Source organism: Balaenoptera musculus, chromosome 11 (genome assembly GCF_009873245.2).
Source record: "Balaenoptera musculus isolate JJ_BM4_2016_0621 chromosome 11, mBalMus1.pri.v3, whole genome shotgun sequence".
NCBI lineage: Eukaryota > Metazoa > Chordata > Mammalia > Artiodactyla > Balaenopteridae > Balaenoptera > Balaenoptera musculus.
In genome coordinates, this window is record NC_045795.1 from 101,913,114 (window position 1) to 101,926,391 (window position 13,278).

The following is a 13,278-nucleotide window of genomic DNA, read 5'->3' on the forward strand; positions in this document are numbered from 1 at the left end:
CGAGGCCCCGGGGGCAGTTCCCACGTCACCACCCTGCTGCCCCAGGCCTGCCTCCCCCAAGGCCCCTCCCCTTGGCCCGGGCGAGTGCGGTCCTCCGTGGCTGGTGGGGTGGTCAGCACGGGTTCAGGAGCTCTGAGGGGTGCAGGGCCCTCAGCGTGAAGCCGAGACCGCCCCGGACGGGCCTGGGTCAGCCTGGAGTTCTCCTTGCTCCCACTTCCGCTCCCACGGAGTCTCTGTCCGTGGCGTGGCCTGGCGGTGTGCCTCAGTCCAGCCCCTGCCCCTCTGACCCTCAGCACCACCGTGCATGACGGGCACAAGCCCCCTGGTCTGCGGCCCCGAGGTCACGTGGCTCACGGTGGGGGGGGGGGGGTGCCTGGGGGCGGCAGCAGGGAAGAGGCGGCCCCGGGGTGTTGGCACCTGGCACTGCGGTGCGGCCAGCTGCTTCCCGAGGAGCCTGGCCTGAGCTAGTAGTGGGTCCACTGAGGACTTGCTGTGTCCTGGGTACTAGTGTCCTTCACTTCTTTTAAGGGGAACTGTTTCTCCGCTTAAAAGAAGTAGAATCGGAAGCTTGGAGAAAGGAATGACTCATGCACAGTTGGGCATGGGATGGGGTAGGTCCCGGAGGGAGGCCACCGCCATCTGGTCAGCCCCAGCTCGTCCCGTGGAAGCAGTAGCCTGCGTGTTGCCCTGGCCCCCGGTCACAGCCCTGCTCCCAGCTGCTTCCGAAGAGGTAGCGGGAAGCAGCGTGGCCTAGCCAGTCACGCGCACGGCGCTGCTAGGGCTGCCCTGACGTGGGCGGCCTCGGACCTGGGTAACGTTGGCCACAGGGAACCAACGAGATCCTCCGGATGTACATCGCCCTGACAGGCTTGCAGCATGCCGGCCGCATCCTGACTGCAAGGGTCAAGTAGGTGCCGCGTCCACCGTCTGCCCCTCGGGTCCACCCACCCTGCCCGGCAGAGGCCTGTCCCGGGGCAGCCAGAGGAGGGCGCTGCCTCATCCGTGGACCAGGCGTGCAGCCTTGCAGGGCTCAGCTGACTCACAGGCTGGCTGGAGGGAGGGGACAGGGAGGGGCCAGCTGCCTGGGAAGCCGCCAGGGCCCTGCCCTCCTCCCCTGCAGCTCTCGTGCTGCTTCTAGAACCGGGGCAAGGAGAGGTGATCCTTGAGTAGGTGCCAGCTCCAAGGCCAACACAAGACTAGTTTCCTCTCCTGACCCCCATCCTGGGGCCAGAACAGTTGAGTAGCCCCTGCCAGCGCCCAGGCATGGCTTGCTCAGAGGATTTTTCAGGCTACTCGGGGAGAGAATGAGCTGGAAGCAGGTGTGCCCCGGGTGTCCCCTCCGGCCGTCGAGGAGACGGCTGCTGCCTATGGGGCGGGCCAGGTCCTGGGTTGTGTCCAGGTGGCCCCTCTGGCTTTGCGTAGTCAGGGGGCTTGCCCGGGTTCCCTAGAGCTGCTGGCACCGAGGCAGGGCCGTGTTGCTGGGCGGCAGGAGCCGGCTGCGGGGCCTCAGCTTACCGCGCCTGGGCTCTCTGCAGGCAGCTTAAACAGGGCAATGTGACCACCATCCTGGAGACTGTCGGCCAGAGGCTTCGGGACTCCCTGGGCCGAACTGTGGACCTTGGGCTGACAGGGAAGCTCGGAGTCGTGCACCCCAGCATGGCGGTGAGTGGTCCAGCCAGGGGTACCCCCCCTATCGGGTATCCCCTTCCCAGAGGGGGTGTGGCCGGGGGCACCGGGGAGGACCAGGCAGTCCGAGGGTCACCAGATGCCCTCTCCGCCCTGTCACGGTGGAGAACAGCCAAGCCTGGCAGCAGGGCCTGGGCACCGCGGGAGGGCGGTGCTGAGCGGAATCCTCCCCCCGGCCCCCCAGGACAGCGCCCACAAGCTCGAGCAGAACGTGCACTACTTCAGCCGCACCGTGGAGAGCCTGCTGCTTCGCTTTGGCAAGGTACCTGGGGGCGGGGAGGCGGGCCAGCGGCTAGGGGCCAGGCCTAGAGATCTCGGTCACCGTGGAGGGCTGGGGGAGCAGGGCTGCCTGTGGCTGCCTGCCCTGGGGACCACTCAGCTAGCTGGGGGGCGTGGGGGGAGCCCCTACCGGGTGGGCACCGTCTAGGTGACCAGACGCTCCCTGGAGCCGGGAGGGGGCAGCCCCACCTGGACCTTACTCTTAGGACCTGATCTGTGTCTCTTGCATCCAAAGGTGATAATAAGCGCTGGCCGGTGGTCTCAGCCAGGCTTCTGGGACATGATCTTGTCTTGACTCCTGCCCAGATCTGGACAGAGCTAAGGGAAAACCCAAAGGGAAGGCAGTGTTAGGCCTGCTCCCCCAGGGTGTAGAGTGAGGCTCAGAGATGCGCAAAGGTGGGCCTGGGAGAGAGAGACAGAGAGAGAGAGAGCGTGTTGGCGCTGTGTCCCGGTGGTAAGTCTCCCCCCTGCCCTCTGTTCCCAGACCATCGTGGAGGAGCAGCTGGTCTTGAAACGAGTGGCCAACGTCCTCATCAACCTGTACGGGATGACGGCCGTGCTGTCGCGGGCCAGCCGGTCTATCCGTGTGGGGCTCCAGAACCACGACCACGAGGTGGGCCCGCCCCTCCCGCCCACACAGGCAGCCTCCCTGCAGGGGCCATTCTGCTGCACTTTAATGATGCCGGGCAGCGGGGAAGGGAGGGGCTGGGTGCGTCCGGGGGTCGGGGGTGAGCACGGGGTCCACGCCAGCTGACCCAGAGACAGGTGGGGTTGCCAAGTTGTGTCCGTGGCCATAGCCGGTGCTCTCAGCTCCGATGGGCGGGTCTCTGCTGTTCAGGACACAGGACCACTGCCTTTCACCTTCCTGCCTGGGGGGGGGCCGGGGGGACGTGGGTGTCGGAATCCGAAACCCAGCGCCCTCACCCCTCTGCTAGCAGGGTGGGTGCCGTCTCCGTCTGAGCACCTGCTGTGTGCACGCCCTCGTCTTGACGCGCCCCGTGGCTGCGGGGATTGAGACGTTCTCCCGCCAAGGAGCAACCTGAAGCTCAGAGGGGTTGAGTCACTTGCCCTGAGGACAGGGCTGGTTTGGCTTGGGGCTGCCATGGCTTCTGAGCCAGGCCACCTGACCCTGGTCAAGCTGCCCGCTTTGGCTGACAGACTGAGTTCTTTGAAGCTCAGAGGTCAGGCTCCAGGCAGGGGTGGCCCTAAGGCCCAGAGAGCCCAGGGTCCTCAGCAGTCATCCTCTCTGACTTTGACTTTGGTTCTGGCAGGTTCTGTTGGCCAACATCTTCTGCACAGAAGCTTACCACCAGAATCTCTGCACCCTGTCTCAGCTGGACAAGCGTAAGTGGGCGGCTCGGGCTGGGGGAGAATGGGGGGCGGGACCTGATGCCAGGCGACCTGGCGGTGGCCTCCCAGGGCTGCTGGCTGCGCACAGACTGCTGCTCACCAAGGGCTGGGTGAGGCCTGCCAGCAGGAGCGCACAGAGCCGGCGAGGCGAGAGCCTCTGGGGACCCCGTACCCGGCCGCGCTGCGGGGGGAGGAGCGCGGGGCTCCGCCCAGCTCAGCACTGGTGCCCCGCGCCCACCGTGCTGGCGCGGCTGTCACCGCAGGGCGTCTCCTCCAGCAGGCTGGGGTCGCCAGGCGGCAGCCCAGAATCACTTCCTGGGGACAGGCTGCCGCCTTCAGGGCTCCTTCACACTGCAGGGCTGACTTCGTGATAACAGGAATTGCTGGAACATTTTTTTCCAAAGATCACCTACTCTTTCCCTCCCAGATTCTCCGGAAAATCTCGATGAACTGATCAAGAAAGTGTCCCAGCAGGTCCTGAAGAAGCGAGCCTACGTCTGTGCCCACCCTCTGGACCGGCCGTCCTGAAGCAGGGGGTCAGTGTCCCTGCTGCTGTCCGCCCGACACACGCCTTCCAGAAGGTAGAGAACGTGCTTTATTACAAGTTAACTGTTTCTCCCAGTTCTCTGACTGACGGGCTTCTCCAGGCCCCCGTGGGCACTGCTGCCTGACAGACACGATCCCGGGCTCCGAGCGGACATGGGGAGAGCGCGGAGCTGCTGCGACTCACCTGATCGTGAGGCTTCGGGGTGGAAGCTGGCCGGGGGTGGGGGGGACGGGTCTCAGCAGGGTGGCCATTTCTGCCAGACCACACGTTCTCCAAGAAACAGCTTGAAAACGGCGTATGTGTCATTCTTTAAGCTAGGAGCCAAAGGCACTTATTTACTTAAAACCGTTTAACAGAAGAGGACAGTTTGCGTTTCCCCTTGTAGTGTTTGTTTGCTGCACTAGTCAGTCACCTGCTTCCTCAGAGCCAGCCTAACAACTTGACCCTCCGATCCCCCCCTCTGGTGATGGCTTCCAGGGCCCTTTGTCCCCCTGTGTGCGAAGAGGGCTCCAGCAGCAGCGGGGCAGGTGCCCGGGCCACGGGGCCGTGAGGCTTTGGTCCCTCTCAGGTGATGGTGCTGCTGCGTGACAGCGGGCGCTTCTCTGCCGCTTGACAAGCAGCGTCTCCCGGTGGCACACACGGGCCGCTACACACTCGTCCTGGCGTGCTCACCTGGCAGGCTTCACGCTGGGTCGGTCGGTTCCCGGCGGCGTGGCCGTCACAGACGTTGCCTTGAGGCGGCCCGGCGTTCCCCCTGCGAGTAGGAGCCGTCATCCACCTGGGCGTGGGGCTGGGCCTGCTGCCGGCCTCGTGACAGCTCGTCTTCCCGACGGCACCCCAGCTTCGGTGCTGGCGCAGAGGGAGAGGTCACGGCTTCGCACCTGGTGCCGGGACAGCAGTCTGCGTGGAGCCCTCGGGAGGGGGGGAGCCCCGTCTGCAGCAGGTTCTCCTTGTCTCCACTGTGGGGAGCGGTTCTCAGCCGCGTGTCTTCAGCCTTGCGCCCTGGGAACGGGGCAGTGAGCCTGGCGTCCCTGGGCTGGACCACAGCAGTGCCCCTGAGCCTGGGGCCTCCACTGAAGGGAGGTGGCACAGTGCAGAGGAGGGGAGAGACCAGTTTCAGCAGCTTGTCAGCACGTCCTCCGGTTTCATGGAGCTGTTGCCAGCGGCCCTTAGGAGTGAGTCAGGGAGGAAAAGCACTCCACCGTTTATCCAGTCTAGCTTTCTGGGCGAGGGGTCTGTGGCCAGATCAACTCGCCTCTCTTTCTCCCTGAAGATTCTGGTTCTGTTAATTCACAGATTTGGTTCTCTACCTATAAGTGATTTTCTGGTCCCTCTTCACAAACAGGGGGATGAAGAGGACTTGGAGGGCTTGGTGTGGCCAGGCTCCCGCCCTCCCCCACGGGTGACAACTGGCCGTGTCTGGGAGCTGGAAGGGCCCAGCAGCGCCCAGAGCCTCCTGAGGCTGGTCACGGGTAACACAGTGTGAAGCCTGAAAGCCCTTAGCCCTACCTTCCAGCGCCTCCCTTTCACAGAAACCAAGCCCAGAGCGGGGGCGGGACCTGCCCTCCGTCACACAGCAAGTGACGAATCCAGCTGGAACCAGAAGTTCCAGCCCAGTCTGTGCTGTTACACCAGCCACCACCCGCCCCCCGCCCCGAATGCTGATTTCCCAGCCCAGGAGTGTGGCTGCTAAAACAGAACGGGTGCCGCCCACGGTTACCTGTCCTGGGCTTTGGCGCCGGAGGGGGCGGCAGCTCCAAGAACGGCGGCGGCTGCGTGTACAGATCGAAGTCCTGGTGGCGCCGGTCCCAGCCCCAGCTCTCTCGGTGCAGCACCGGCTCCAGCACATTAGCAAACAGTGCCTTCTCCCTCCACTCCTACGTCGGGGGGGCAGCAGGTCACGGGGAGGCCCCTGCGGACGCCCGCCGGAGACCCACTCCCGCCACCCACCTCCGTGACGGCGCCGGGGGGTGGCAGCCCCAGGTGATGGGTCCTGCCCGTGCTGTGAAGACTGGTCACTTGGAAGCCACTGGGTGTGAGCCAGGCGTCGCGGGACTTCCTCTCGGCTTTTCTCTTCTCCTCCTCTGAATCCTGAGGCTCCACTGTGGCTGACAGGTGGCTCTGGGAGTACGTGAGTCTCTTCCTTGGCTCCTGGGAACGCGAGCAGACGTGGATAGACGGGCTGACAGCGGACCTCGGGGGGGCGGACCGGCTGCCAGTCTTGGGGGCAGGGTGCTGGCTCCTGGCGGTGCGGGGTGCCTGCTGGTTACCAGAGCCAGGCAGCAGCCCAGCGAGGGCCACGTCCCTGTCCCCTTTGACAGAGCCCTTTTCTGAAGTGGTCAGGGCGGGAAGGAAGCCTAAGCCCAGGCTTTCCCTGCTGGGGTTAGGCCTTTCCTAGGCAGCAATGAAGGGCTACCGAGAGCCACGCACACCTGGACAGGCGCTGGGGGCCTCTGGGCTCAACGTGGCGTGTAGAGGGTTCACGCCTCTCTGTGCTGGCGCTCGTCCCTTGTCGGCTCCTCCCCACCCCGGAGACCCCCCGCCGCCCTGCCTGGAGTGGAGGTGCGTCACTGCTCCCCACCCTGGGCCTTAACTCACCTTGGCCGTCTCTCGATACAGCTCCTTCTTTGCAAGCTCTGTAGAGTTCAGGGTCTGGATACTGTAGTTAGAGACAGCATCCTTGGCCGGGGCTGAGATCTTGATCACCTTCACAACGGACTTGGGAGACTTCTTGCTGACCTCGTAGGCCCCCGAGATGTTTTTCTGGAGAAAGAGACACCAGTCACTCCTCACAAGCGGCCTGCTCGCCAGCAGCTGTCAGTGTGTGTCCAGCCAGCTGACCTCTGGGACACGGCTGCCCTGCAGGTACCTGTCCTGAGAGCGTAAACAGACCTCTGCCTAAAGGACCATCGAGACAAGCCCTCACTGTGCACATTGTATTTCGAGGGCCAAAAAAGTGGAACCCTCCTCCATTTTCGTGCGAATGTACATTGGTAAAAGCCACCATAAAGGACAGTATCGAAGTTCCTAACAAAACTAAAAAGAGCCCGGCCCCAGGAGCACTCCTGGGCATCTATCTGGAGAAACCCATAATTGGAAATGAACCAGGCACCCCGGGGTTCATTGCAGCACTAGTTCCAACAGCCAGGACACAGAAACAACCAAAATGTCCACCAACAGATGACTGGATAAGACAACGTGGTACATATATACAATGGACTATTACTCAGCCATAAACAAGAATGAAATAACGCTACTGGCGGCAACATGCATGGACCTGGGATGCACATACAGTAAGTGAAGTGAGTCAGAGGAAGATGAACAGCATATGATATCACCTATACCTGGGACTGAACAACAGATACACATGAACTCATTTAGAAAACAGCAACACACACACACACTTGGAAAACGAACGTAGGGTTACCAAAAAGGAAAAGTGGAGGCCAAGGACAAATTACACACAAGTGTATTTATATATATATATGTGCATATGTGTATGTGTGTGTGTGTGTGTATATATATATATACACACATATATATGTATATATATATATATATATATATATATACACACATATATATATACACATTTGATGGATAATCAACATGGACCTCCTGTAAAGCACAGGGGAATCTGCTCAATGTTCTGCAATAACCTATATGGGAAAAGAACTCAGAATAGAATAGATACATGAATATCAATAAGTGAATCAGGTTGCTGTACACCTGAAAACAACACAACATTGTAAATCAACTATACTCCAACATACCATGAAAATAAACAAGAATAGCAAAGAAATGTCTGCTCTATTCCCCTCTGGCCTCGGGAACCTGGGCTGGTATCACATACCTGAAGCCTGAGCAGACTTCGGTCCCAAGGCTGTACTGTGCTGGGGATGAGGGAGCAGGGGAGGGTGTGCTCCCAAATGGGGCCCCCCCTTGGACCTGTCTTGTCCGTTCCCCTTGGGAGGGGACCACCATCTCCAGATCCAGGTGGGCCCTCCTACACCTAAACGAAGCCGAGCACACCCAAACGACAGTGGACCCTCTGGGCTGGAGGAGCTTCGAGAAGTCACCTGGTCTGCACGTCTCCTGCAGGCAGGGGGCCTCCAGCCTCCCTCCTGGGAGTCACCCTACCTATGAAACACAGCACACACTCAGGGCCGTTTGCAGGGGTTGCCGTTTGTCTCGGGGGGCAGGGGTGAGGCTGAAGGGGGAAGAAGTAGTGAGACCCAAGCCCTTGAGACTTTGCTCTGGCACATTCCCCTCTAATTCACAGCCCAGGAAGCAGACTTTCCCTAAGGCTTTTTGTTGCCAAGTAACTGGAGTTGGGCACGAAGAAATGCTGCCGCCTTGTGGACGTTTCCCGGAACAACTTTACAACGGGTGCTTCAGGGCACCTCATATTCACAAAGCTTGAAGGGCTGTTACTAACGCTGAATTCCAAACACAGCCGACTTTCAAAAAGCCAATTTGAAGAGGCGAATTTTATACTGTTTGAAGAGGAAAAAAAAACCCAAAGAGGAAGATGACAAGATGCTCAACATTGCTAATTCTGAGAGCAAAGCCAATGAAAACTACAGTGAGGTGTCACCTTCCACCAGTCACAATGGCCAGCATCAAAAAATCTACAAGCAGTAAATGCTGCGGTGAGCCTAGAAAAAAGGGAACCCTCTACAGTGTTGGTGGGAAAGTAAATTGCAGCCACTATGGAGAACAGTATGCAGGATCCTTAAAAAACTATTTGCACAGTTACCGTACAATACAACAATCCCACTCCTTGGTTTATCTCTGGAGAAAAGTGTAGTTGGAAAAGATCATGAACCCTAATGTTCACAGCATTACTATTACAATAGCCAAGACATGGAAGCAACCTAAGTGTCCACTGACAGATGAATGGGTAAGGAAAACATGGTATATAAACAAAATGGAGGGCTTCCCTGGTGGCACAGTGGTTAAGAATCCGCCTGCCAATGCAGGGGACACGGGTTCGAGCCCTGGTCCGGGAAGATCCCACATGCCGCGCAGCAACTAAGCCCATGCGCCACAACTACTGAGCCTGTGCTCTAGAGCCCGCGAGCCACAACTGCAGAGCCCGCGTGCTGCAACTACTGAAGCCTGTGCACCTAGAGCCCGTGCTCCGCAACAGGAGAAGCCACCGCAATGAGAAGCCCGCACTCCACAACAAAGAGCAGCCCCGGCTCACCGCAACTAGAGAAAGCCCGCGTGCAGCAACGAAGACCCAACACAGCCAAAAATAAACAAATACGTTTTTAAAATAAGTAAATAAATACAATGGAATATCAGTCAGCCATAAGGAAGAACGAAATAACGCCATTTGCAGCAACATGGATCCACCTAGAGATGATCACACTAAGTGAAGCAAGTCAGACAGAGATAGACCAATATCATATGATATCACTTATATGTGGAGTCTAAAACATAAGTGTAATACAGGGAACTATACTCAATAATCTGTAATAATACATATGGGAAAAGAATCTAAGAAAGAGTGGTTATATGTATAACTGATTCAGTTTGCTGTACAGCAGAAACTAGCAACACTGTAAATCAACTATACTCCAATAAAAATTATAAGAACAAAAAAAAACAGCATGAGAGAAAGGGGCTTATTTACAAAACAGAAGCAGAGTCAGACATAGAAAACAAATTTATGGTTACCAGAGCAGTAAGGGTGGTGAGGGATAAGGTAGGAGTTTGGGCTTAGCAGATACACCCTACTGTATATAAAATAAACAAGGTCCTACTCTATAACACAGGGAAATATATTCAATATCTTGTGATGATTACCTATGACAGAGAAGAATATGAAAAGTATATGTACATAATAACAACAGGAACTATTATAAGTCAACTATACTTCAATAAAAAATAAAAATTAAAGCTTAAAAGGATAAAAAATAGCAAATAAGCATAAATTTTTTTAAAGAAATGAATAAGAGCGGAAATCAGTGCAATAGAAAATAAAGGTACAACATAGAAATTTTAAAAAGCAACAAAGAACATTTTCTTTGAAGAGAAGAATTCATTCATAAATGCAATTTCAATAAAGATCCCAATCACCCAAGAAACAGCAACTCAACTTGCTCTGACAGACCTGGCATATAGATCACTGGGGAAGGGACAAACTTCTCACAGAGTGCTGCTACCATAGGTCATATGAAGGAAATGAAATTAGATTCCTATCCTCATACAAAAAATAAATTCCATATGGATTAAAACGTTAAATGAAATGAACAAAACTTTAAATCTTGTAGAGGAAACCTCGGTATAATTTTATAACCCTGGGTTAGGAAAAGATTTCTTAAGGTAAAAAAATTCAATCATAAGGGAACAAATGGATAATTTACAAAATTTAAAATAACTTTTGTCGATTAAAAGGCACCATTAAGAAAGTAAAAAGACAACATAGACACCAGAAGAAACTTACCACGTATATAAATACCACTGCAATAGCATTAAGAACATTAAAACCAAACCAAACCTGAAATTCAAGGGAAAAACGTTTTCATGAAAGAAGAGATTATCAAGTCTATAAAAAGATATTCCACCTCACTAGTAAACAGTGAAATGCAAATTAAAACTTCCATGAGGTATTATACATCATATTAGTGATAATTTATAGTCAGATTTAAAGTATTTTCCAGACATGTAGAAGTACAATCAGTGCTTGTAATCCTAGGTATGTATCTTATGAAATAAAATCTTGCCTATTTTTAAGGAGAAGACATGTTAACATATGTTTACAATCACACTTTAAAATAACAAAACAAAAAATACAAATGCTTATTAATAAATAATGGTATATTCGTATAGCTATATACACAAACATGGTTGAATATCATTAATACTAAGCAAAAATTAAAATGATAGATTATATACATATGCAGTAAAATTATAGAGAAAAGCAAGCGAAAGATAAAAGTTGAGATAGTGGTTATTTATGGGTAAGGGGTAAGAGATGGGAAAGGACACATGGAAAACTATGGAAATACTGATAATGTTTGATTTCTTAAGTTGGATAGTGGGTATAAGACATTGCTTTTGTTACCTTTTGCAGAGCAAAGGAAACCATAAGCAAGACGAAAACACAACCCCCTGAATGGGAGAAAATATTTGCAAACAAAGCAACTGACAAAGGATTAATCTCCAAAATATACAAGCAGCTCATGGAGCTCAATATCAAAAAAAAAGAACCCAATCCAAAACTGGGCAGAAGACCTAAATAGACATTTCTCCAAAGAAGATATACATATTGCCAACAAACACATGAAAAGATGCTCAATGTCACTAATCATTAGAGAAATGCAAATCAAGACTACAATGAGGTATCACCTCACACCAGTCAGAATGGCCATCATCAAAAAGTCTACAAACAATAAATGCTGGAGGGGGAGTGGAGAAAAGGGAACCCTCCTACACTGTTGGTGGGAATGTAAATTGATACAGCCACTACAGAGAACAGTATGGAGGTTCCTTAAAAAACTAAAAACAGAGCTACCATATGACCCAGCAATCCCACTACTGGGCATATACCCAGAGAAAACCGTAACACAAAAAGAGTCATGTACCACAATGTTCATTGCAGCACTATTTACAATAGCCAGGACATGGAAGCAACCTAAGTGTCCATCAACAGATGAATGGATAAAGAAGATGTGGCACATATATACAATGGAATATTACTCAGCCATAAAAAGAAACGAAATTGAGTTATTTATAGTGAGGTGGATGGACCTAGAGTCTGTCATATGGAGTGAAGCAAGTCAGAAAGAGAAAAACAAATACCGTATGCTAACACATATATATGGAATCTAAAAAAAAAAAATGGTTCTGATGAACCTAGGGGAAGGACAGGAATAAAGATGCAGACGTAGAGAATGGAGTTGAGGACACAGGGAGGGGGAAGGGTAAGCTGGGACGAAGTGAGAGAGTGGCATGGACATATATACACTACCAAATGTAAAATAGATAGCTAGTGGGAAGCAGCCGCATAGCACAGGGAGATCAGCTCGGTGCTTTGTGACCACCTAGAGGGGTGGGATAGGGAGGGTGGGAGGGAGGCTCAAGAGGGAGGGGATATGGGGGTATATGTATACATATAGCTGATTCACTTTGTTATACAGCAGAAACTAACACAGCATTGTAAAGCAATCATACTCCACTAAGAATGTTAAAAAAAAAAAAAGATACTGCTTTTGTTATTTTTGACAGTACACACACACACACTCTTACATGTATATTTTAATAATAACAAAATTATATCATTTGTGAAAATAGCACAGGAAATCATGAGAATTTCTAGAAAATAAAATATGACTGGTGCAATTTAAAATGAGAAATTGTTAACAATTGTGACTAACAGTGGTCGAAGTGGAAGATATAGCTGAACTCAGTGCAAAAGACCAACAAGTACAAATTAAGAGGGAAAAAAATCATGGTGGAAGGCCCTTTAAGCTCTGGTGAAAAACAAAAAAAAAACCCCACCTGCACACCTAGAACCAAGGATTAAGAAAAAGTTTTAAAAGAGTAGAGGAAATCATAGTTTAGCTAAAAAGGAAACATAATCAGATAGGCATCAGACTTATCTGCAACACTTGATTCTAAAAAGCAATGGATTTGGGGGAGGGGGGGGAGGAAGATTTGATTCTATAATCCTGAAAACAGCCCAGCCACTTCTCAAGTGCAAAGACAGAGTGAAGACCTTGGCTCTGCAAGCACTCTGAAAGCTTACTGTCAAAAAAAACCAGCAAAACAAAGGGTAAAGTAGACACAGACTCCAAATATAGTAGGAAACACAGAAATAAGTAAAGCTTGTAGTTGGGCAGGAGGATGGTAGGACTTTTAACATGGTGAAGCTGGGAGCTTGGTCCTTTCCTCAAAGAGCAAGGATAAAACGGGACAAAACTGTCAAAAGCTACCACTGGGAACTGTCCAAAGGCATACAACAAGGTGAGAAGCGTTTACTCATAAAACTACTGAACCTCAGGCAAGGAGAGTAGACGTCAGCGTCATTCCTGACATCTCAGCACGGTCAGAGCAGTCGTCCTTCTACCGTGGGCAAGCTGTGGAAATCAGCGGCTGCACTGCTCACTCTATTACAGGCTCACGTGAGTCAGACTGGAGCTTGTAGAACCCCATAAGTGTGGTCGCTGTAAGGGACAACAGCCATCTCAGCAGCAAACAGGGAAGGCCGGATGCTCTGTGGGGCTGAGGTCGTGACCCTACATGGCTCAAGCGACAGACCAGCAGATTCGTCAGAACTGAACAGGAAGATACAGGAAACGGATGGCCTCAGAGGACCATGGTAAGCTCTACACACATCCCTCGCTGACGGGCTGCCTGCGCGTGCAGAGGAGACGTGAGAGGGCCCAGTGGGAAGCCAGAGCTGG

At 52.9% G+C, this 13,278-nt stretch overlaps 2 protein-coding genes across 6 annotated transcripts in view; one reads left to right on the plus strand and one right to left on the minus strand.

Annotated features, from left to right (window-relative positions):
- The window catches only part of ACAD9 (acyl-CoA dehydrogenase family member 9), a 57,728-nt gene extending 46,739 nt beyond the window's left edge, over nt 1-10,989 (plus strand). For 2 of the 5 annotated variants that reach the window (XM_036870620.1, XM_036870619.1), the window contains 6 exons: nt 828-907; nt 1,536-1,662; nt 1,871-1,948; nt 2,450-2,578; nt 3,237-3,309; nt 3,743-4,061. In XM_036870620.1, the coding sequence (XP_036726515.1) occupies nt 828-907; nt 1,536-1,662; nt 1,871-1,948; nt 2,450-2,578; nt 3,237-3,309; nt 3,743-3,843 (588 nt within the window). In that variant the 3' untranslated portion in view covers nt 3,844-4,061. Of the gene's footprint in view, nt 1-827; nt 908-1,535; nt 1,663-1,870; nt 1,949-2,449; nt 2,579-3,236; nt 3,310-3,742; nt 4,152-10,946 lie in introns of those variants that run through there. The other 3 variants (XR_005021996.1, XM_036870618.1, XM_036870617.1) reach the window with 3 other exon arrangements.
- Nucleotides 2,598-13,278, minus strand: part of CFAP92 (cilia and flagella associated protein 92 (putative)) — an 88,132-nt gene continuing 77,451 nt past the window's right edge. The window contains exons 13-16 of the mRNA XM_036870616.1: nt 6,461-6,625; nt 5,813-6,013; nt 5,583-5,739; nt 2,598-2,834 (exon numbers count right to left, since the gene is read on the minus strand). Of these exons, the coding sequence (XP_036726511.1) occupies nt 2,800-2,834; nt 5,583-5,739; nt 5,813-6,013; nt 6,461-6,625 (558 nt within the window). The 3' untranslated portion in view covers nt 2,598-2,799. The remainder of the gene's footprint in view (nt 2,835-5,582; nt 5,740-5,812; nt 6,014-6,460; nt 6,626-13,278) is intronic.